This window comes from Lithobates pipiens, unplaced genomic scaffold (genome assembly GCF_037356315.1).
Source record: "Lithobates pipiens isolate NorthernLeopardFrog02 unplaced genomic scaffold, aLitPip1_a1.2 Scaffold_22, whole genome shotgun sequence".
Lineage (NCBI taxonomy): Eukaryota > Metazoa > Chordata > Amphibia > Anura > Ranidae > Lithobates > Lithobates pipiens.
In genome coordinates, this window is record NW_027507784.1 from 92,682,012 (window position 1) to 92,707,450 (window position 25,439).

Genomic DNA, 25,439 nt, shown 5'->3' on the forward strand with positions numbered 1-25,439 from the left:
CAAAAAATGGGTTCAGAAGCTGAGTTTAGAGGCATTTCAAGCGCTTAAACGGCTAAACGCAGAAACTCATGTTTAGCCACGTTTAGCTAAAAGCCGTTTTTCATTTTGACTAAACGCGGCTAAATGCAGCGAAACTGACGTTTTAAAACATGGGTTACTATCTGTCAAGTTAAATCGTTCAGGAGAGGTTGTAAAAACGTTGCGTGTACATGAAACCTAACTGTGTTACTCACAGAACCTGTACTGTATTATACCGTAGATATTTAAATTTAAAAAGGGTATATGGACACAGCACATACCTTCAAATATGTGTCTGAAAAGGAAAATATTCTGAAGGTAGTCAGACAGTGGACATGCTGTAAAAAGTTAAGTGTAATTAAGACATCTTCACTTTCCCTTTTGGTATACATACTTGATGCCCATTGCTTTCGTACCAAGGGTTTACAATTTTAAATGGTAGCTCCCTAATAATCTTAACACAGCTCTGAAAATATAGCAAGGGAAAGGGAAAAGGTGATAAGCTCTGTTTTGTAAATTTGCTTAATTTTTTTTTTATAGATGTATTAAAGGAGCTTCTCTAATTAATACTGATCATTCTCAAATATTCTTGCCTTACTAAGTCTCATAACCCAACTCTTTAAAGCTTTAAGTAGGTGCCGCCGATATTGTGTCAATCTCGCTGCTTCTAGCGGCGAGATTGACACCCTACGAGCTCCGTCGCGGGATCCAGCGCCGAGCTGGCTCGCATCGGGAAAGGAAAAATGTTTCTTTTCCTTTCCCGATAAGCGACAAGCATCGCTGGCCGGGTTGACACTGGTGCGGGGATCCGAATTGGATTCCCGCCAATACCAGGCACTGTTTGGTATGAATCCTAAGGGAGAACTCCACGCTAAATGTAAAAAAAAAACGGCATGGGTTCCCCCTTGGAGGCATACCAGGCCCTTAGGTCTGGCAGGGATTTTAAGGGGAATCCCCTTCGCCGAAAAAAACGGCCTGGGGTTCCCCCTCAAAATCCATACCAGACCCCTATCTGAGCACGCAGCACAGCCGGTCAGGAAAGGGGGTGGGGACGAGCGAGCACCCCCCCTCCTGAGCCGTACCAGGCCGCGTGCCCTCAACATGGGGGGTGCCTTGGGGAAGGGGGGGGCGCGCGGCCCCCCACCCCACAGCACCTTGCATTGCGGCCGGAGAGAGCGTTGAGTCAACATCTCCAGGAGAAGAAGAAGAACGGAACGGCGGCGGCGACAGAAGACCGGGCCACCGCTACTTAAAGAGCTGGAAGAAGAAGCGGTGGCCCGGCAAGAAGAACCGAAGAGGGGGACAAGACCCCCGAAGTCGGAAGAAGAGGGCAGCGACGAAGAAGAATGCCGGGCTCCTCCGCTAGCAAAAGAGCTAGCAGAAGATAGCGGAGGAGTCCGGCGAGAAGACCCCCGAAGACAGAAGACCCCCGGAGCTGTGCAATAAACTATTTTAACCCTGTGTTGTGTTTTTTTAACTTTATTTTACAGGTGAATGGGTAAGGGTACATTGTACCCCATACTCATTCACATAGGGTGGGGGGCCGGTATCCGGGGGACCCCTTATTAAAGGGGGCTCCCGAATTCCGATAAGCCCGCCGCCCGCAGACCCCAACAACCAACGGCCAGGGTTGTCGGGAAGAGGCCCTTGTCCTTATCAACATGGGGACAAGGTGCTGTGGGGTGGGGGGGGCCGCGAGGCCCCCCTTCCCCTAGGCACCCCCCATGTTGAGGGCACGTGGCCTGGTATGGCTCAGGAGGGGGGGGCGCTCGCTCGTCCCCACCCCCTTTCCTGACTGGCCGGGCTGCGTGCTCGGATAGGGGTCTGGTATGGATTTTGGGGGGACCCCACGCCGTTTTTTTCGGAGAAAGGGGATTCCCCTTAAAATCTCTGCCAGACCTAAGGGCCTGGTATGCCCCCGAGAAGGCATGCAGGCTTCATGAGTGAGGCGACATTGTGGCCTCGCTCTGTCTGCTATAGGAAAATTACATTTTCCTATTGCAGCCAGTGCAACGGGGTCGCGCTGGTTAGAGAAGCCTGTTGCCGGTAACCAGTGCGATACTGTCGCGCTGGAAACACAATGTCGGCGGCACCTACTGTAATTCCAGTAATTCAGCAACTTTTCTAAAAGTACAGACACACTATGAAGTAAGTTCAGTTAGTTGCATGTCATTTCCAGGACTTATCTCCATCACTTATATGTGACAGGTTTATTGCATTCCTGGAGGATGCCTGTGAGAGGAGAGAAGCACACACAACAGCTATGCCCACCCCTCCCCTCTGCTGCTCATTCACAGAAGTCTTTGTATTTTGTAAATGGGTTCACATAATACAAAGGCTTCTGTGAATAGACTTAAGGCGGGGAGGGGTGGGCATAGCAGTTCCAGTGACTTTGCTCTTGAAGGAACTGAGACCACAGTGAGCAGCTCAGAGCTTGGAAGTTATCTTCCTGGAGCACAATAAACCTGTCAGATGTGAATAATAGAGATGTCTACAGGTGGCAGGCACCTCATAAGACTTTATTTGTGGTATACCTGCAGGTTTTACAAAATTACTGAATTCCTGGAATTCTGCTTTAAGATCATTTCAGCTGCTTTTATGGAGATACTACATCTTCTTTGCTCTGGTACATACATTGTAAAATATATCCATTATGTTTCCTGAACTAACAGATTATTTCTATATTCTCTTGTTATAAAAAATAAGGCACATTTATTGGACTGACGCAGGTACAAATCGTATAGAAGTAGCAAAACTAGATGGACGATACAGGAAGTGGCTTATATATACGCAGATTGATCAACCAGCAGCCATTGCACTCAATCCAGAGATTGGGTAAGTGTCACATTTCCTTAATCCTGTGGAAAGGGTAGCTGCACATGACTCCATTTCGTCTGGTAGAATAGTTTTTCACCACAAATAAACTGCCAAGCTTTGACATTTGCTCATTTTATTGATTGTATAAATTAAAGTTAAAGGGTAATTTCTCCTAAGATTGACCATCCACCTCCCTGTTGCCTTACTCACTATCTCCCTAGGAATATATAAGGAGTGCAAAGTGGCCCCAGGAAATAGCATTTCTTATGATAGACTGAGGTCACATGCTTCTCATATATCGTTGTTTTTATGTGTTTAGTAGATTAACAAAATAGATGTATATGCTATATATTATACTGTGTTTGATAGTAGGTATTTTTTATTTCAAATATACGTTTTTAATGGCAAATGTAGGACTGTACATTGGAATAATGCTGGCATCTTCTTTTCCAATGCAGAATTATGTATTGGACAGACTGGGGAAGGCAGCCTAAAATTGAACATGCTTGGATGGATGGACAGCAAAGACAGGTACTCGTTTCAGAGGACCTTGGTTGGCCCACTGGCCTCACCATTGATTATATCAATAGCAATCGTATTTATTGGTGTGACTCCAAGGAAAATGTAATTGAATCCATCAAACCTGACGGAACAGACAGACGGACAGTTTTATCTGGAGGTGAGAAAATATTTAGCATGCTTATTCAGTAGGGTGACACCTAGAGTTTTTGTATGTCCAGTATACCAACCCATAGCAGTCAGCCAGGGAATATCGCTTGACCCTTGTAGCTACAGAAAACGAAATTCTGATTGGTTGCTATGCTTCGCTGCACTAAGCAGTGCTTTAGTGAATGAACCTGGTTGTGTTGTTCCACCTTTATATAGAGTTTTCATTCTAAAAGTTAGCAGTGCCTGTGCTTAGTACTGTATTTTTTCGATGCAATTACAGTACTGCAAAAATAAATAAGTAAATATATATGGTGTGTGTATATATATATATATATATATATATATATATATATATATAGTTGTTTTGAACCAAATCAGTTAAAGTAGACTAAGGCCCCTTTCACACTGGGGCGGTGCGGGCGTCGGCGGTAAAGCTATTTTTAGCGGCGCTTTACCGTCATTTTAGCGGCGGTCTGCGGGCGATAGCGGGGTGGTTTTAACCCCCGCTAGCGGCCGAAAAAGGGTTAAAACCGCCCGCAAAGCGCCGCTGCAGCTGCGCTTTGCCGGCGGTATTGCCGCGCTGTCCCATTGATTTCAATGGGTAGGAGCGGTTTAGGAGCGGTGAATACACCGCTCCTTCACCGCTCCAAAGATGCGGCTAGCAGGACTTTTTTCACTGTCCTGCCAGCGCACCGCTCCAGTGTGAAAGCCCTCCGGCTTTCACACTGGAGTGAAAGGGGCCGTTTTTTTTCAGGCGCTACACAGGCGCTATTTTTAGCGCTGTAACGCCTGAATACCGCCCCAGTGTGAAAGCAGCCTAAAGGTTAGGTGTTTTTTGCCTTAATGCATTCTATGCATTAAGATTAAAAAAAAATGCCAAATTCTGGACCCCTGTCCCAAAACACTTACCTATGGTCCCTTGTCACCACTGCTGGCTCCAGGACAATCCACACCATTCCCAAAGCTTCAATATTGTAGAGGAGATACTCAGGTTAGGGGAGCAGTAGGCCCCTACTGTCGACACTTAAATTGCTGTGAGAAAGGAGCAGGGGCGTGGCTTTCTGAAAACCTTTATGTTTCAATGGATGCACACAGCTCTGGCTTGGAGTGCCCATGCATGTGTATCTCTGTAGCAGCTGGCTAGCTAAAAGAAACACCCACTAAATGGTATGTGTGGTGGTTATGGCTTTCAGACTGGCCTATCCACGAGAAAAGGGCTTTTTTAAACAGAAGACTTAAAGGAAAAAACTAATAAATACACATTATTTTTGCAGGTTAAAAAAATTTGCATTTATTATTTTTTTACTAGGAGCCTGGAAAGCATCGCACCCGTGATCAGCAGATCGCAGGTGCCCTGCAGCACTCCTGCAGACTTATCAGTGTATGGGTGACCATACATTATACAATTTTCTTATTCAATCTCCTTCAACTGTGTAGTGCAAGGGCCTGCATACAAATTGAAAGTGTTTAGGTTTGACCTCATATTATATGGTTTTGGTAATGCTAAAGGAAAATTTTACTAGGTAATTGTATAATGTATGGCCAGCCTATCTGTCTACTTATACCTCATATGGGCAGACAGTTACACACAGACAGGAAGAGACAATGAACTACCTAGAGAGCTCAATGGCGCCCTGATAATTCATTGAGAACTACAAGCTGACAGCTGCAAAGGCCGTCAGTACTTGTAGTTTCCCATTCACAGAACTCCCCCCACAGCCGCATTTGTTTTAACTAGTGTCCTTAGATGCAGCAGATTGGGAAGATTCTGCAGAAGTGGTAAAAATGTTACTTGTTCCTCCCTAAAAATGGATGGAATGTGTAACATGTTCTCAAAAGTGAACTTATCCTTTATTACGGTAAGTAAATGTGGACTTCCTCTTTTAAAGTTTTAAGTGATTAGTATCCTGATATTTGAAAATGTGAAATTTTTTTAAGTAGGCTAATTAGTCATAAAATTATCAAATTACCCAACATACTACTAAATTTAGTCTGGGCATGTAGGCTTCCATAACATATAAACAAAAAAGTCAGTGCTACTACCCATACATCACATAGAAAGCAGAGCTCCCAGGTGCTCGATCCACAGTCTTTGGCTGAGTAGGGAAATGAGGAAAAGATGATCCGTACTCCGGTGATTGCTCTTAAATAATGTAGTATTTATTAACAAGCCACAGTGACCCAACGCAAATAAGAAAGGTTGATGCGTTTCAGCCTATAAGGCCTTAGTCATAACCATAGTCATTGGTTATGACTAAGGCCTTATAGGCTGAAACGTGTCAACCTTTCTTATTTGCGTTTGGTCACTGTTGCTTGTTAATAAATACTACATGTTTTAAGAGCAATCACCGGAGTGCGGATCATCTTTTCCAGGCTTCCATAACCTTGAGTCAAAAAAGGGTTACGAAAGACTGGGTCTTTAAAGAGGATTTTACATTTATTTTATGTTATGGGGAAGCAACAGGAGCACAATATAACCATTTTTGATCTATATTGTTGGACTTTGTCTACTTCTATTGTTGCAGCCTAAATGTCAGCCTAAGGCAGTGTTTCTCAACTCCAGTCCTCAAGGCGCCCCAACAGGTCATGTTTTCAGGATTTCCCTCAGATGACACTGCTGTGGTAATTACTAAGGCAGTAAAACTGATCAAATGACCTGTGCAAAATAATGGAAAGCCTGAAAACATGAACTGTTGGGGTGCCTTGAGGACTGGAGTTGTAGTTATTCTAGTGAATAGCTAGTACGTTTATAGCAAAGCAATTCAAGGTAACCGAAAAGCTGAATGTTTTTTGGCCTTATTCATAACACACTGGTCAGTCAGACAATATTTTAGCTGAAAATGTATTGCTCGATCAATTGTGCCATCTCACTTAAACGAAAAATGGGGGGGAGGGGGGTGAAGTGAAAATTTGTCATGGAGCAAGGTAGGGAAACATATGAATTTAGAATGTGGGGTTTGTCGAGTTTTCCAACTAGTATACAGAAGCTAGTCAGCTAATGATGAGGCTGATCAAAAGGTTTTAAGAAAGTATATGAAAAAACAAGGGAAGAACAACTTACCGCAACAAAACATTTTATTTGGCTGACATAACCACACAACATAAAATGCACTCACACAATATATAACAGAAAAGTCAAGGAGTGTGTGACTAGTCTGGTCATGTGACCCATATCGGAGACATAGTCTCCTTTCTCAAGCCTGATTATGTTTAAGAAAGCATGCATGTGATTATAAAATCTTTCAAATCTTGCAGCTTCTGTTAGTGGTTTAGACATTAGGTCTGAGCTTGCTAAATTGACTGTTTGAGTGTTTACTAAATCACATTGCCTATTCTATATACAGATCTGGGCAATCCTTATAGCCTGGACGTGTTTGAGGGCCACTTGTACTGGACCACTAAGGAAAAGGGAGAGGTGTGGAAAAAAGATAAATTTGGCACAGGTCCTAAAGTGAAGGTGTTAACCATAAACCCCTGGCTCACTCAAGTGCGGATATACCATGCTCATCGTTACAACCATACAGGTAAAAGTTAATCCTTTGAGTTACTATGTAAAGCATTTGTTATTTTCTTTTGTGACCCATACTGTATACAGGCATAGGGTCACATTATACTGCCCACTCTGTCTTTTAACAGTTTATCAATGGCAGAATCACTAAAATACAAGTGCTGCTTTCAGTAAGGGATGTCAATCCATCATTGTAGACTCTTGATTGCTAGCTAGGGAACAGCATTGGAGTGACACCCTGTTTGTGTGAACGATCTCTTTCATTAAGTTTTCTTCTTAGTTCTTCTTTAAACTTATTAATCCTGCCAGTTAAAGCTTCTGTTGCCATTACCTGTCTGTTTCAGGCTAACTACACTGTCCTAGTTCAGCTTTTTTCAACCAAGGTTCAGCCTAAAGTTTCTAGGGTTACCTTAAACAGTGAGCAATTGTGAATGGACCTCATACCTTCACTGACCACCAATGCAAGGGGGGCACTTTTACACTGGTCATTAATGTTAGGAGACACTGCAGTTTTTATTGTCTGTCTTAATTTAATAATTATTACTAAAAATGTTGTTGTACAGAGGGTGTAAAATCTACAAAGGGTGACAAATATACTCAGTATGCCTATTTATTTTATATTTAAAGGAGAAGTACAACCAAAACTTGTTTTGCTGTACTTCTCCTGTGAATCACAGGAGTGCAGTTCGTTCTGTACTCCTGTGACCCGTTTTCAGCAGACAGCTGTCGGATGATGTCACAGAGCCGGTCCAGGCTGGGGCAAGATTGAGACAATAAAGTTCAGATCCGCCCACAACCCTGGACTGGAACCTGACTCAGCCTCTCAGTGAGCTGCTGAGAGCCTGGGCCAGCCGCTCCCACCCCCTCTACAGCCCAGAGCTCCAGTGAGCGGTGGCAGAACTGAGAAACGGTGACTGAGTGTCACCAGCTCTGAGGGAGCTCTGAGAACCGAGCAATTAGCAGTCTTTGATGACTCGGTTCTTAGTCTTAGAAACAGCACTTAGCCAATGCTGCATTCACCTAGTTAAGTATGATTGAAAAAAAAAAAAAGCTGACATTTTCTTTTAAAAGAAGAATTCCAGGAATGGATGTGTCATACATAGTTTCATTGGTCCAGCTATATGAGTTTAACTTTTTGAATTGAATTACTGAAATAAATTAACTTTTTGATAATATTCAAATTTTTGGAGATGCACCTGTATATATATAGACTATGTATAGATAATACTTTTTAAGATTCGTTTTGAACTTTCCTCCTGCTAGTTGGAGGCCATATCCCCATGTTCTTGATCTTAGCTCCATAATAAAAATACTGAATACTGCCCTCATCAGTTTCATGTTGTTGCATATTCTTTTTTTTTTTTCAGTTTACAATCGCTGTAAAGATATTTGTTCCCACCTATGCTTGCTGAGGCCAGGAGGATACACGTGTTCCTGTCCACAAGGGGCTCGCTTCATGGAGGGCAGCACCACAGAGTGTGATGCAGGTATCTTACAACATGCATAGTACAACTAAAGACTGCATTTTCTGCCGGGTAATGGAATAAATCAGGGCTGGGAGATATGTTGCCAAATGACATCAATACAGCCCTTTCTTGAGACTCCACCCAAATGGTTTTTCTAAGCTTGAATAAAGTGGAGAAGAAACAGGCTTTTACTGCTATCTGTGTCCCCTTTGGGGGGACTCATCCTTTCACTTTTCACAGTTGCCACTGAGGATATCTTACCACAGAGATACCTGCTCTAGTGACAACTTTTTTTTTTTTTTGGAAATTCCCACTCACTTCCTGGTGTGTCCATCAGACACAAAATAGTGGAGAATCTCTCCAGAGAGAATAAGAATTTGACAGTGGTTCTAGCACTCCCTTAATAGTCAGGACAGTGACATTAACCACTTGAAATAGCCTAATAATATTTGTTTATGCTCCACAAAAACTGTATATGCGCTTTCACTGGGCAAATTGCTAGGTGATCTTTTATAAATACACCCCTAGGTGTCATTCTAGTTTAAAATATGACAGTTCTTTTCACAACGTAGCTGTGAATATTGCGAAAAGAGTCGTGGATGGTCGCATTTCTATGCAGGGAGACTGGTCCTTGATCTGAGAATTTTTTTGTGAACCTTGCCAGCATCAGTACTTGGATCTAAGGGTTTTTTGGGCTGCTTTGCCCCCCCCCCCCCTGTTTGTTTGACCTCTGACACACCGTTTGGAAGCATTGCAGCCTTAACGTTCCTTTATTGAATGAATCTACATATGATTGATCCTACCAGCTTAATTGCGACACATACAAGGCTGTATTGAATGAGGCTGTCGTTTTTGGGCTGAGATTTCAACCTTCTCTATTTTTTCTTCATTTTTGACATTCTGGAGATGACTTATGTTTTTATTATTATTGGACATTTATCAGTGTGCTATGCAACTGTAACATATATACAAATGACACCACAAATCTCCTGAGGAAGCTCTAATTGGGAGCGAAACATGTAGAGAGTGGGAGTGTCTTAACGCATTTATGTTTGTATAATTACACTAATTTGATGTTTGGATGTTGTAATATGTCCCTTTTGGTGTATGTTTTTTAATGAAACAAAATTATTTGTTTAAAATAAATAAATTAATTTGGTACATCTCTATTACGGAATGTGTTATGCCGCATACACACGGTCGCAGAATCCGTCGGAATGCGTCTTATCGGACCGTGTCGTCAGATAATCCGACTGTGTGTGGTGTGTGGTATGCATCGGATTGATTCCGTCCGAATCTCCGGACCCAATTTTCCAACATGTTGGAAATATTTCCTGACCAACTGGGCCGGTCGGATATATTCCGATCATGTGTAGAGAATTTTGATCGGACCAAGTGCCACGCATGCTCAGATCAAATTCCTACATCAAAGCTATTGGCTACTAGCCTGAATGTAGTCCCATCGTAATGAAATTACGTCATCACGTTCTGAAAGATCGGATTTTTCGCCAACTTGGCCCGACCGTGTGTATGCAACAGTTTCGGACAAGATCCGACGGACAAAATCCGATGGGCAAAATCCGACGGATTTGGTTGCGGAAATCTCCGACCGTGTGTACAGGGGCTTAGACTTGCTCAATTTGATACCGCAAAAAGTCCCTAGAGGCTGGTTACCTTACAGCCTCGTATGTGCCCCCTTTTTCTGTTTTATACATTTTTGGGATGTTGGTATCTTTTGGTTTGACACTTTCATCTTGGGTTTTCTTTGTATTGCTAAAAGAGGTTGTATCAAAGTGAATCTATCACATTGGAAACATTTTCAGTATTGTAGAATACAATGAAACAATGGCAAAATCACTAGTACACTTTTAATATATAACATTATTGCCAAATAAACATGGCATAAGGTGCCATGATAAAGCCTATATCTGGCTTTATCATGGAAAGCTATATTGCGTCCGGAGCTGCTGACCATGTTGTGAGTGACCCTGAACCCTACAAATAGTTATTTGATATACTGTACATGACATGTTATTATATCTAACTGGTGGCCTACTACACGTGAAGTGCTCTTTTATTTATGATAGATTCTCTTTAAGCACACAGTGGCTTTGCTCCCTGCGTATGGCACATAACTGTTGCATGTACTGCTCACTAACATGCATGGCTTTCCATTTTCTTAGCTATTGAGTCTCCCCCAACCATGCCACCAGCATGCAGATGTATGCATGGAGGAACATGCTATTTTGATGAGATGGGCCTTCCAAAATGCAAGTAAGTGTTGCCTAATGGCTCTTAGTGGTAGCCATTATGTGTTTAAGGGAATTTATATTCTTTTCAATGATTTTCATATGTACTTGTAAACAAGATCATCTTGATATACAGTATATATAGTCTGATTAATATGTCTTTGTGGTTTAAAACACATTGGTTTTATGTATAGCATGTAATTGTGTATGTATATGTGGGAAGGCATGTTCGCTCATGATATACATTACTGTTCCTTCTCACATTGAATGTATGAGTCAGCTGACTCATTAAAAACACATGTGGTGAATGCCTTATCTTGAAGAGGCCCCTTCCTATTCTGATTGGACAAAGTGAATGATCGATACCAATTGCTTCTGTGTCATTCATAATCAAAGTATAGTAAATTGTGTTAACTACGGTTTGGTTTGTGAATGAGCAGGAAGCTCTGTACAGAGCTATACCTGTATATTCATTCTGTGTAGCTGAAGCTGCAGAAAGGGAATTTGAGGGCTGTGTCCGCAATCTATTTTCTCTGTCTCAAAGGTGAAAAATCATAGGTCTGTTTAGATCCCTGAAGTTTCACCAAAGACCCCCCACCCAACAAAGCTCCTAAAAGGAAAATTGTTTAAAAAAAAAATAATACGAAAAAATATAAAAAATAAAATAACATGGTAAACAACATTAAAAAACGACTAGCACCAGTGGTGGAAATATGGGCCCTGGCTTTCCACTACTGTGGGGGGGCAAGATGCAAGGAAGGGGGTCCACTGCAGAAAATATGAAATGTTCCTGCCACAGGACCATAATAAATGGCCCCGTGACAGGAGTACAGGGCCCCAGGATCAGTGGGAAAGGGGTTAGGGAGGCCCGTCATGGTTTCTTGCATCAGAGCCCTGAAGGCTATAGTTACAATGGCCAGTGTATAGGTGACCCTACTAGGGAAGAGTTACTTAGGGCTTCAAAACTTGTGTGCCTATAGTATCCAATATTGAAAATATACCCCTGGTGGCTAATTCTGTTGTTAATTCAGATCCAAACTCACAACTAGACAGAAACTTGCCAGATGGGCTGGTCTGCTTTAGTGCTTGTATGACACTGGGTTAATGCAACATGGCTGGTAGTGTGTACTTGCTGATTGTCACATGAGGCCCAAATTTCTGCATAGCCAACGTATGCCATGGTCTAGGATTGTAGGACTGTAAAGGGCAACACACAGCTAGGCACAAATCATAACTACTACCCTGTCAGAAATAGTGAGTTGTCTAATATCAGTTCTCTCACTCTCAAGTCCTGACATTGAGAAATAAACTATTAGCAGTAGAGTAGAGTAGCGTGACAATTTGGAAACAGGGTGTTATCTGCTTTCTGTATAATGCAGAGCTCCTTTTAAGCTCTCCAGTCTAATGCTGTAAATGATTGACAGTGAGCTGTAGAACATTTTGTAACAACTGAACAATCTGCTCCATCGTCCTATGAATTCTAGTGTTCATTCATGTTCAAACATGGTGCCATAAAGAGCACACACTAGTTCACAACCCCTGGCTCTGACCGTTCAGTACTTTCTGATAAAGATGGCCCTGCACTGTACATGGGACTATACAACAACTCTGCACACTTGCATATATGGCACCTTGTTTCTCTAAAAATAAACAAACAAGTCTGTTTCGCTGAATACTGAAAATACGGGATTCAGTTTTACATGTATTGTTTTTGATTTGCAGGTGTACATCAGGTTTCACAGGAAGCTATTGCAATATATCATATAGGGCTGGTTTACCTCCAGGAACAGGTACATTTCATTTTATCGCATTATATTTATACTCAGTCTTTTTGTCACAATTGTAGTAGCCTACTACTGCTAGATTACAACTCATCCTTTATTCAAATAATGGAATAATTTTATAAAACCTGTGTGTTAGTCATTTCTGAAAAGTACTAATCAGGTACCTAAACTTATATGAAATGTTCTACTGCCCCTTGAAAAGAGGAAATACACCTTTAGACACACAAGCTTTTTAAGCATTTCTTTAGCACCCTGGTTTACCGTGACAAAGGCAATCTGGTGACGAGACATGTTGGAATAGTCATTCATTGAATTGACTTTTACCAAAATTCTCAAGTACTATAGTCAGGGGCATTTGTAATGAAAGGGACTGCTTCTTCACCATCCTGTTTGCAAAGGACATTTGGACGATCCAATATGGGGATTCTATGCAAAATTGTATGTACTTTATAGATTTGACTACTTTCTAGAGGTTTTGAAGCAGTCGTTTTAAAATTTGAATAAAGGCTAAATGTTATTGCTGTCAGCTACAAATTCTAGTAGTGGTAAAACCTGTTGCTTTCACTATTGGTGCAGAAGATTAAATAGATAAAACCTCAGTTACCTAAAGTCAATTTCAGTCTTATTTTTTTGTAAATCTACAGATTCCATTATATTATTACTTGGTGATCCTGCCATTGAGATCCTAGTTTAGACACTGTGGGGGAAATTTACTAAAACTGGTGCACACAGAATCTGGTGCAGCTATGCATAATAACCAATCAGACCCAATCGGACCATCTATTGCTGACATTCGATCTGATCCTATCCACCAAACAGACGTTCCCCATCTGTCTGGCAGATTGAATGACAGTCGAATGTAAACAGACACTTGGTCCAATTACATTAGACCACCCATAGAGGAAAGCGGGCTGTGTCTTCTAGATTTTACTGCCAACAAATAAGGGCTCTTTCACACAGGCAGACTACACCAGCAGATACGCTGCCCAATGAGCAGGCGGATGACAAGTTCATGTCGGCTTCACTTATGCAGAATGAACATGGATACAGCCCACTTTCATCTATGGGCGGCCAAATGTAAACAGAGTGCTATTTCTCCCCACCAGACATATGGGGAAAGGATCCCCTATCCATCTGTTTTGGCAGATAGGATCAGATCGGAAGTCGGCAATGGAAAATTAAAAAAACTAACAGGAAGACCGACTGGACCATCCATTGCCGACATCTGATCTTATCCTATTCGCCAAAACAGACGAATGGGGGATCTGCCTATCAGATGACAGTCAAAGGTAAACATAAAGGGGTCCGTTTACATTTGTCCACCGAAAGAGGAAATCGGGCTGTGTCCGTGTCCGTTCTGCATAAGTGGAGTGGACACGGACTTGTTATCCACCTGCTCAGTGGGAATAAGCAGACAGATCCCCCGCTGAGCAGGCGGATCCGCTGGCATTGTCCACCTGTGTGAAAGAGCTGTTATGCATTGACAATAAGATCTAGAAAATTATTGGTTACTATACACAGCCCCACAAGATTCTGTATGCACTAGTTTTACTAAATCACCCCCTCTGTGTTAAAGGATGATAAAACAGTGCTCCTTTCTCCCAAATGTTTTGCTGTCACCTTGTTAAAGGAGCTTCAGATAGAGACTGTAAGCAGCTAGACTGATGCTTTTTAAGCAGGCATCTTCCATGATTGCCGACACTAGGAAGCACACCCTAAGCAATGACATGCAACCACAACTGGAGTGAGTAGTAAACTGTATTTACTAGAAGAAACAACATGACCGTTGTTTGTTTCACAGTGCTTTAGAAAATTAAAGGTTGGTTTACCAAAGGCAAAAAGGCTATTCACTTTGAGGCAATTTCACCTTTAGCTGAATTTGATGAAACTCTGCTGACTTTCATCCTTCAGTTTTCACCCTTCAGTTAAAAATGCTTTTTTTATATATATTTTCATTGCATGTGATTGGGTATTATTTGCAAAGTATTTTTTCACCAAAATCAATAAGCTAAAGGAAAATTCCCCAACAAAGTAAAAACAGCCTATATGCCTTTAATAAATCAACCCCTAACTGTCATCCAGTTACAGTTTACATCCACTTTAAATTGGTACTTTCCCATAATGGATCCTAAATTATAGTTATATTTCCAAGAGCTTTATGTGATGTTAAAAGTATTGCATTCTTCTTGCACATGCAGTAGATTACTTTTCATGTACAGCTTGATACTGTAAATAACTATATTTGTGTTACTTATTTTTAGCTGCTGTTGCTGTGCTTCTTACTGTGGTTTTGATAATTATCATTTGCGCATTGGTGATTGGCGGCATGTTCAATTACAGGCGAACAGGAAAACTGTTACCGGCACTTCCTAAATTCCCCAGGTAAGAGCATCATGGCACGGTGACAGCGCTGGTAATTAAAGGAACTTCAGTTAAAGTTGATGAATTTTGCAAAAAAATGCTATTAGTATGGAAAAAATATCAGTTTCGTTATTTATCCACTTACCACAACAAAATCTGCCTCTTTCATATTCAAAAAGTAAGCTGGAAGGGCACTCTCCCTGTTGTACCACTGCGGTCATATTAAGTGAGGGGAACTGAAGCCAGCGTTCTTTGACTTCCTGGTCATTTTCCTGAATCTCCACCCTCTATAATTGTAAATCTCGTGCACACTCAGTGCGGCCGCTGGCACAAGTGCGAGCATTGCCATTATAGAGGGTGGAGAAGTGGATGGTCAGTGTGGCTGTGCACTAGCACATGTGCAGTACAGGCATACGTAAACAGTGAGGACAGTGAAAAAAGAAACAGAAAACCTGATGACTCCTGGTGTTACTGATGATTCTATCCCGGAGTCATTGAGGCTGCATCTGCCTATGTCATTCGCCTAGGTGCATGACCTAAACAGAAAGAAGAAGGGCATGAATAAAGTATTTACTGGCACCAAATTGTAATTTTTGTTTTCTGCAAAGGCAGTAAAGGAGGGGCAGACAATTGATACTAAACAGATTTGAAAAAAATGACTGAAGGTCCACTTTAAATAGGAGACATAGGTGCTTGTTTGTATTTGGTGTTCAGTGATCCAGATTTATTGTGACATTTCACACTTGGGTTGAAATGACATGTGGGAAATATTATAAAGGAAGAGAAGAGTGAATTTAATGTTCCTCCTCATACATAATGTTATGGTGTTATTGTAGAGTTTTACTTCCACTTGAACCTGTGGCCAGGTTAAGAATATGTTTTTGTTACTAACTTTGTTTGTAACCATTTAAAGAGCTTTCCCATCAATTCAGTTCTAACAGGAAGTAAAATCAAAAAGTAAGGAAGAACTCCCCTAATGGAACAGCTCCAACCCCGAAAGAGGCTCTAACCTCACTACAGCTTTACATTATGCAAATATCAATGATGTGGTCTTATTCTCAATATTTTATTTTTGAGAGCTCTGTGATAAATAAACCATTAAAGTGGAGCTCCACCCAAAAGGGGAAGCTCCACTTGCCTACCTCCTTCCCCCTCCGCTGCCACACTTGGTGGGGAGGGGGGTAGCGGGTACCTGGATTTGACAGGTACCTGCTCACACTTCCAGCTGAGTTTGCCCCCAAACTCAGATGAAAGTTTGGCCCCCATCCTCCTTCCCCTGTAGCCAGCCCATTCACAGAGCGCATGCTTCACGCAGTAGGGAACCAGCTGTGAATTCACAATGCTTCACTGCCGTTTCGACTTGTTGGAGATGGCAGCGGCAGCATCTGAAAAAACTGGCTTTGGTAAGGACATCGCTAGATCCTTAGACAGATAAAAGTCCTGATATTAAAAGTCAGCAGCTACAGTATTTGTAGCTGCTGACTTTTATTTTTTTCTGAAGGAGCCTTGAGAACCTCTTTAAGTACCCTATATTTAAACAGACATGCACATTTATTAAAACTTCCTGTGTAATATAGTAAACTAACAAACATTTTTTATATCTGCATTTTGTTGATAATGGTACCCCTTTAAAGAGATCTTGTTGCCATATCCTAGACTTACAACAAAACACGGGCTGGCAATGTATTACAAGTATATAAGCGGAACTTTGGGTGGCCCAAAAAGACGCACAATCTGACAGAAGTGTTGATTTTCTTCCTGAATAATGAATCATGGCTAATATCCTCTATATATAAGTCTTAAACTGCTGTAGTAACCAGTACAACTCTTACTGATTACCAGTCTATATTTTATTGTGAGTCTAGGCTGTGGTGACAGGGTATCTTTAAGCTCCAATAATTTGTCATTATCATCACCAAGTACTTTAATAATCAAATCTTTATCATTGCAGTCTTAGTGCATTGGTGAAATCTACAGAAAACGGCAATGGTGTGACGTTCAGATCTGGAGCTGATGTCACTATGGACATGGGAGTGTCTGGATTTGGCGCAGAGTCTTCCATAGATAGAGCAATGCAAATGGTACATTTGTATTTATTATATTATGTTGTTTATTATGGAAAATAATATAACAAGGTGCTTAAAACAATTAAAACTAGATGTGTCTAGACCTTATTATCTATGATATGATAAGTCAGCTTATATCTAGCTAAAATAAGTTACTGCAGTCGACCTTACCTGAAGGGTCAGTATACCCAAAGCTGTTATTTAGTTATAGTTGAAGCCAAGTAAGCCAAAAGCTTTCTATATGTCTTGGATATTCCAAGAGTAAGATCTCCTTGCCATAATCCAAAATCTTTTCACAGTCATCTTTTGCAAGTTGCAGGATCTCCCATCACATTCACCATTATATAGAAAAATAAATAATCCAACAGGGAGAACAGGAACCTCTTATAATGATTGCAGTAGGGCAGATCAGAAGCTCAAACGCAGAATGCCTTAGATATATAAGAAACAAAGATATTTTAACTGTCCAGCAACCGTTACACAATACAATATCAGTTTTATGACTAACCCTTTAAAATTCCCAAGCAACAAAAGCCAAATTGTTTTCAAATTTACTAAATTTCTGTTTATGGTGTTTTTTTTTAGAGTCCGACCTTCACACTGGATGCTGGGAAGGAACCAGTTACATATGAGAATCCAATGTATTCTGATAACAGGGAAGGAGGTGTCAGCATTGTAACCGTCACACAGCCACCAGATGTAAGCTGTTAGCTAATTAATAACAAAGTCAATTTTGACCTCACCCGTGAGATTTCATATTGATCTGTTAATGTTTTGCACTCTGTCCAAATCTACAAATAATAAAGCTTTGGTGGCTCTATCTGAAAGCCTTCGTTTTACATAAATCTATACCAATACTCCAAACTCAGCTTGTTACGTACTGCCAGCAGCAGAGTTAGGCCTCATACACACGGTTTGTCAGATTTTTGTCAAAAGCACGTGTGCAGGATTTTGTCTTGCATACTAACTATCCGCAAATTGTCGTTTGACAAACACAAGCATAGTGGTTTACTATGAGAGTATAAAGAGCAAGTTCATTTCTCAAGCGCCACCCTTTGGGCCCCTTATGCTAATTTTGTGTGTTAGTAGAAGTTTGGTAAGCGTTGATTCGCAATTTTCAGATCGTGCAAAACAAATGCCTTTTAAAATATGTTTGGCATAAGTACATCAGTATCACCAGCACAGCAGCTTCATTATTATCCCATTAAAGAAGATGAGAAGAGAAAAAGTGCTCTCCCGAGGGGGTTATCTTGCGGACGCACTCCCGAGTCCAGCATTCAGTATCCATAGAGGCCGAATGCAGGACTCGGCCCCACCCCCCAGTGCCCACTTCATTGAAGTTGATTGACAGCAACGGGAGCCAATGGCTGGGCTGCTATCAATATATCTAATCAAGAGCCGGGAACCCATGGAGAGAGGGATGGCGGGGGACATGGTTACGGAAATTCGGACCTCAGGTAAGTAAAACAGGGGGGGGGGGGGGTGATGATTGCAAGGTGTTTTTTCACCTTAATGCACGGGGTGCATTAAGGTGAAGAAACACAAGCCTTTACAACCCCTTTAAAGTTCAATAATAAAAACTAAAAAATTGAAAAGGAAGATAAATCAGCTCTCAAACCTTACAGGGAACAATGTAACCTTGTTAAATAAATTCAGTTTCATGCCATATCTGAGTATTTTCTATGCAGCATTGTTCTTTTATAGTTTCAGAATTTTGTTTTTCACTTTGAAAACTAGATGAATTGAAGGACATGGCTTACAAAGCTCTATCACTTTATTAATTGCTTCTCTTTTTTTCAGGTGACTGAAATCACCAATGTGCAAAAGTCCGATAACTTCGAAAACCCGTTATATGCAGCTGACACTCCTCAGACATCAGCAAATGCTGAAGCAACCCAGGTTATTACACTGCACAAAACTTATTCTATTTTATTACAATTCCCCACTGCACACAAACTCTTTTTATGATGCAACTAACCCGCTTATACAAGGCAGTGTTTAAAATATCTGTGTTCCCTTGAACAACCAGTCAGCCTCTAACAGTTATTGTTGCATACTAGCGCTACAGCAGACTTCTTGTTTTTAATAATTAAAACATTTTAAACAGGCAGGCTTTTTATTGCATAAGAGACATATTAAGCATACAGCAATAAGGACAGGAGAGCTGCTTGCTCCAGCTCTCTCTGCGGGCCTTTCCCCCAGCTAAGCTGATGACAAGAGGGAGAATGAAGGACATTAATCCTGCATTTGCCAGAGTTAAAAATTTGACATATAGGTAGTGAATGTAAATTTCTCTACCTATACCCAGACTCCGGGCTCGTAGTGTGATCATACAGAGAGAGACATGTGAGCAGTCTGGCAGATTATCGGAAGACAGATCACCTCCTGTACACCCGGTCCAATCAGAATGCTTTTGTTAATTAGGCACTGAACCTGTGGCTGTTTATATTTCCCTTTGAAATAGACACTGACATGGTAGTTGCAGAGGGACCTATGGTGCATGCCGCTCACTCCAGTTTCCTGTGCCAATATAATGGCTTAGGAAGTTTTGTTAATTCTCCCAATGTCCTTAAAACACCAAATTTGTCAATGTTTCTGATATTACAATAACTTTAAATTGTTGTACATATTGTATATATCTGCACGTTAGAATTACTTTACCTAAAGCCAAATTGTACTTTTATACTTCTCAATATTTTACAGCCGGAGTCCAAGTGGAATTTCTTTAAGAGGAAAGTTAAACAAAGCACAAATTTTGAAAATCCAATCTACTCAGAGGTGAGAATGTTTTTTGGATATAAAGGAGAGTGTGTGATAACTTATGCTGGCCATACATTATCCAATTTTCTTGTACAATTTTCCTTTAGATTTACCAAAACCATATAATATGAGGTCATACCTAAACACTTTCAATTTGTATGCAGGTCCTTGCACTACATAGTTGAAGGTAAATCTAGAGAAAATTGTATAATGTATGGGAAGCTTTAGTTGGATACTAATAAACATCTTTAAACTATTGGTTGTGAGTGACATATTTTACTAAAAATCCTCCTTTGGTGTGCTTTTTAAGCATAAGCTTGTTAACCAATTCATAATCAGCGTCATTGTCTAGGTATCTAGGCCACATTAAGCAGCATCAGCATACATCAGTTGATAATAACTAATTTGCATACCTAAATCAAATTTTAAGGCTTTAATTTGATAACCTTTTTTAAAAAAAAACAAAAACCATGCCCTTTTTTTATAGGATGACAAATGTGCTAACATTTTAAGACAAAAGATAATTAAAACATTTCTGCTTTTTAGTATTGTAATTGTGCTTAACAATTACAGTATTAAACAGATAAACACTGCCACCTTTTGGCTTAAATGAGAATCAGAGTTGTCAGTGACAGCTGGGATTTAGAGCCACCAGTTATTGATGACTTTCAGAGGATGCTAATTAAGGACAGAGGGCTTTGTGCTGGGGAGACAGATTTTTATTTTTTTTAGTCTTGTTAAGTTGGTTTAGCCTTACTTCCTGTTCTTGTTTGACACCTATCACCTGGACAGAAAGTGAGGGGACATTTCTCCAAAAGGGGCACAGATAGAAATATACTTGACAGAAGTGCTTGCCCTTTCCAAACGTTACTAGAAAAAGTGTTGTTATTGCTGTCTATGTGCCCTTTAGAGAGATTCCCTTTTGATTCTTGTTAAGCCTGAAACATATAAATAGGCTGTAAGTGAAAAATCTCCAATATGTCAAATTGATTGGAGTTGGACTTTATGATTACAGTATAATGATGTTAATCTCCTGGGTTAATCTCCTGGGTTCTATCATTGTAGACAAAATGACAGAGTCTCTTTGAGTTAAAAAAAAGTTATACATCAACAATTCCGAGAAGAGCTAGTAAATGTACAACAGAAAGGCAAACTCCTTGTTTAAAAGGTGTCTACATGTACAACTACAGTGGAAGAATAGAATGTAGCTTTAGAAACAGAAATGTTCTTTTGGAAAGTTTTTGGAAATGTTGTTATGCAGTGTTACCACTTTTCTTTTTTGTGGTGATTTGAAATAACTTCCCTTTGGAAGTCAGAGTTGATGAGTTTTGCCTAAAGCATGATATTTTTGTGATAGAAAGTGTGAAATCACTCTATGGCTGAATTAGACTTTCACCAGGAAGACATGATTATGGCAAATCATACAATATTAACAGGGAAAGTATAGTTTATGTTTAGTAAGTACACATTTTGTAAAGAAAGAAGCAGGGTTTGTATATGTAGTTAGCAAACATGTATGCCAAGCTTTCTTTTAATCTGTTGTTGCCCACTTAACACATATGTGTTGTGGCAGATAGGGTGGACTGTAACACCCACATGCCACACATATGCGTCACTGGGGTGCCAAGGTTTTTGTGCTGAGAGCGTACTCCCTGCATGCTCCCAGCAAAGAGACCAAGTTGTCAAAGGCAGCTGTCAGTCCCCACTAACAATTCATAGCCAGCAAGACTGGCTCCTGATCACGTGACCGCTCGGACAGCAAGTTACAGTGGTCCCATGATCATCAATCCTGCCTCCAGGCATTCAAAATGTTTTAAAGAGATGCCAGGTTGGGCAACAAGGGGTTAGCCTTTAAAACTCATTGTTAAAGTTTAGAACACACACATACAAACACAGACACAGAAAACTGCAAATTTTCCTTACAGCGAAACAATCAAAAACCTTATATACTGTACCTGTTAATATAACCTGGCCATCTTACAATATACAGCATCTTTAAAAACTTTTGCTCTCAATAATTGCTCTATACAGTTTCCTAGCACATTACAGGTTGTACAGCAGCACAAAGGCTAAGCAGTGGAGGGACTGTTTGGGAGTGTTTTTATTTTGAACTCTGTCGAGTCAGGGAGTAAAGGCAGCAGGAGGGGGTACGTTTGAGTTTTACAAATTATTGACCTACCATACTTCCACACTGTGACAATATTTCAAGATGGCCATCTTGGTTCATGTCAGGTCTACTCTTTGATGACTGATGGTCTGATGATTGATGGAGGAATAATTAAACAGCAGCAGGAGAGGTATACAAATGACAGATCCACAGAGTGAAAAAAGCAGAAGCAGGGGGATTCTTGCACCGCAGGTCCTCGAATACAGCTTTTTCTCCAGCAAGGAGAACAATAAACAGTTATAACAAAAATGAAAAGAGAACCTTATGTGCCTACACTCACATATGCAATTTTAGTTAGAGAAAATGTGCTCACACATAATTATCAGAAGCACCTAATACTGTATATAACTATGTGTCACTCTTCCACTGTGTCTATGGAGGGAGCCATGGATGTCAATTTAGGAGTCTCTTCTGATATGGACTACAAACATATCCTTATCTCTTAATTTTTATTTGTTCTTGGGTTTAATTACCCACTAATATTTGTGAAGTTGGGATGGAGGGAGGAGAGGGTTGCATAATCGGGGCTTCAGGTAGTTACTTGATTATTGAGTGTGACAATATTTTCTAAAATTGCTGCTTTGAGTGCAGGTACCTAGTGTTCTTTCATTTTTGTTTGAATAACTGTACTTACTAGTGTGCCACCTACACTGTGTTTGGTCTCCATTGGATGCAAGGGGTGTTACATTAAATATTCGAGTGAAGGTGGAGGGGCAGTGGTGGAACTACCAGGTCACACTTGCAAATAGACCCTGCCATTTTGCCACTGTGGGGGGGGGGGGGGGCAGTGGGGTTGCTGGCTGCAGGACTCTGAGCTAAGAGAGTCTCTCTCATACAGCCCAGAGCCTGCACTAACAGTCCCCCCTCCCTCCCATGAGAGAGAGAGAGTGTGTGCACCACATTCACCCTTACATTAGAGCCCCCCTTAACCATGTCAGTACTAGGAACTTTCACCCCCTTCGTGCCCAGGTCAATTTTCAGCTTACAGCTCTGTCATACTTTGACAGTTGCGCTGTTGTGTAACACTGTACCCAAATTACATTTTTTTTCTTACATTTTCACACAAATAGAGTTTTCTTATGGTGATATTTAATCACCACTGGGTTTTTTATTTTTTGCTAAACAATGGAAAAAATATCAAAAAGTAAAAAAATAAAGTAAACGTTTTCCTTAGTTTCTGTTTAAATTTAGCAAATAAGTAATATTTCTTCTTCAATGATGTGCACTGATAAGGCTGCACTGATGGGCACTGATGAGCAATGATAGGCGGCATTGATGAGCACTGATAGGCGGCACTGATAATCAGGGCATTGATTACCAGTGTAAACTGATAGCCTTACCGGTTAACGGCTCTCCTTTCCTCACACACAATGTTGGAGGAAAGGGCTGCAGTGTATTTTTTTTTTATTTTTATTCTGTGGACTCTGATGCAAGGAAGACTCTGTGGATTCTGATGTAAGGGAGAACTCTGCAGACTTTTATATAAGGAAGAGCTCTGTGGACTCTGATGTAAAGGGAGCTATGTGAACTTTGATGTAAGGGAAAACTCTGCAGACTCTGGTGTAAGGGGGACTTTGGGAACCCTGATTAAAGGGGAATGCTGGAAACTCTGAGAGTGGGGGCTGTGGAAAACAGAGGCCTCAGTGTTTCCCCTTACATCAGAGTTCCCTCTGTACATCAGAGTTCCCAGTGTACCCCTTAAATTAGAGTCCCCACAGTTCTCCCTTACGTCAGAGTCTGTAGAGTCCCCCCTTACAGTGTAAGGGAACACTGCGTGTTCAGATGTAAAGGGAAACTCTGAGGATTCAGATGTAAGGTGGGGACTTTTGTGAATAAATTCCCTTGAAAGTGCAACTTCCCCTGCAAAGGAAACAACCTATATGTCTTTAGTAAATCAACCCCACACATTTTCATTTAGAAAGCTAAACAGCAATGCCTCTTGGGCTTCATTCACATGACCGTAAAAACACACATATACAGTATATTTTTTTAATTATGGATCTGAATGCAGCTGTATTGTTTTCAACTAAGTCATTCACACGGGTGTGTAAGCATGGGCTGCTTTCAGATCCATAACACAGAATCCAAAAATCGCCATCAAAGAAAATGCTTTTTCTATGCTTACACATATAAACGTCTAAACAAATTGTAAAATAAATGATCATAATAACAAATTATGTACACATCTTTATGCATTTAAATGCATCTATACGCAAGTATTTTACAAATTATGAAGGAACTTTTCTCCTAGAAAACACGTTTCATAACATCAGTAACATTTTTATGGCCATGTGAATGAAGCCTTAGAACTACAAAAAAGTTTCTTTAGACAGCAGGCTCTCTTTAATATGTCTTTTTAAATGCTTTTAGATGGAAAAAGAGCAACAACAGGAGGCTGAAGAAGACCCATCTCCGTTCACGCCTCCGCCACCCACCAAACCATCACATAAAAAGGAACCACATCAAATGGCCTTCTCTCCAACAGAGGACACTTTTATAGACACTGCCAACCTCGTCAAGGAAGACTCAGATGTATAACTCATTCAAGTCCTTCAATGTCACTTTTCTTGCACATGTTTTTATATTGGTCAAGAACGTTCATCTCGTTACAGAGTATTTTGTTTTTAGCTGATAGGTGATGTTTTGCCTTTTTTTTGAGATATGCCAATTCTTATTTTTTATGTACAATTATCACAATGTACTATATGTATATCTTTGCACTGAACTTGTCTGAAAATAATATTATAAATATTGTGTATATTTGTAAATTGTCAAAAGAAAGATTATTGATGTCAATGATGTGTGAAAACTTTTGGGGGTAGCAATTAAGTTCATGTTAGGAAATTTTAATAGAGCTCAGAAAAAGAAACACTAATATGTACAGGGACCCGCTTTAACATCGTTTTTGTAATTGTACAGATGTTTATACAGACTACTGTTCAGAAGATTACCTTTATATAGCTGCCGAAATTTATATATGTGTATTTGTTCAATTGCATATATTTTCTGACACCTGTTTTTAGAAAAGTGTTTTAGACTACTGACTATGCAAACCTTGGAACAATCAGTTGGCAGTGAAATCTATAATTAAACCACTATTAATTAATTGGAAGTTATTTTCATTGTTTCATTGTCTAATCAAGAAAGTTTATATAGTTTATAATATTGTAAAATCTTTACTGGACAAAATTAGTACAAGAATGGAAATGGGATTTAAAATATGAATTCTGGCTACAGGTGTATACAATCATGTTCCATTGCAGCTATCAATTATTACACAGTACAACTATCAATTGACACTACATTACAAGAATGATATCCACACGGCCGACCCAGCGCGTTTCAACTTATTCGGTCAAAGTCTTCTTCAGGGAGTTTTGTTTTGGCTCTAAAAGGATATATCAAAACATTCATATGTTCAATACCCCATATTCTGTGAGCATTTGTGCATGTGATATATTAGTAAATTGATAATTACTGCTCAGGAAATGGAACTCTACCCTATAGCCATAAATAGTTTGAAAAGATCCTACCTAGCGGTCCAAAGATCTCCACACGCCGTTCCCACCTCCTC

At 40.4% G+C, this 25,439-nt stretch overlaps 1 protein-coding gene across 2 annotated transcripts in view; it reads left to right on the forward strand.

The window, feature by feature from the left end:
* LRP2 (LDL receptor related protein 2) overlaps positions 1–24,971 on the forward strand; it is a 348,324-nt gene extending 323,353 nt beyond the window's left edge. Inside the window, exons 68-79 of one of the 2 annotated variants that reach the window (XM_077447894.1) lie at positions 2,725–2,853; positions 3,294–3,514; positions 6,849–7,028; positions 8,380–8,499; positions 10,662–10,752; positions 12,450–12,517; positions 14,773–14,893; positions 16,824–16,953; positions 17,524–17,637; positions 18,739–18,837; positions 19,642–19,716; positions 24,236–24,971. In XM_077447894.1, coding sequence (XP_077304020.1) covers positions 2,725–2,853; positions 3,294–3,514; positions 6,849–7,028; positions 8,380–8,499; positions 10,662–10,752; positions 12,450–12,517; positions 14,773–14,893; positions 16,824–16,953; positions 17,524–17,637; positions 18,739–18,837; positions 19,642–19,716; positions 24,236–24,403 — 1,516 coding nt within the window. In that variant the 3' untranslated portion in view covers positions 24,404–24,971. The remainder of the gene's footprint in view (positions 1–2,724; positions 2,854–3,293; positions 3,515–6,848; positions 7,029–8,379; positions 8,500–10,661; positions 10,753–12,449; positions 12,518–14,772; positions 14,894–16,823; positions 16,954–17,523; positions 17,638–18,738; positions 18,838–19,641; positions 19,717–24,235) is intronic. The other variant, XM_077447895.1, reaches the window with a different exon arrangement.
* The last annotated feature ends 468 nt before the right edge of the window (positions 24,972–25,439 follow it).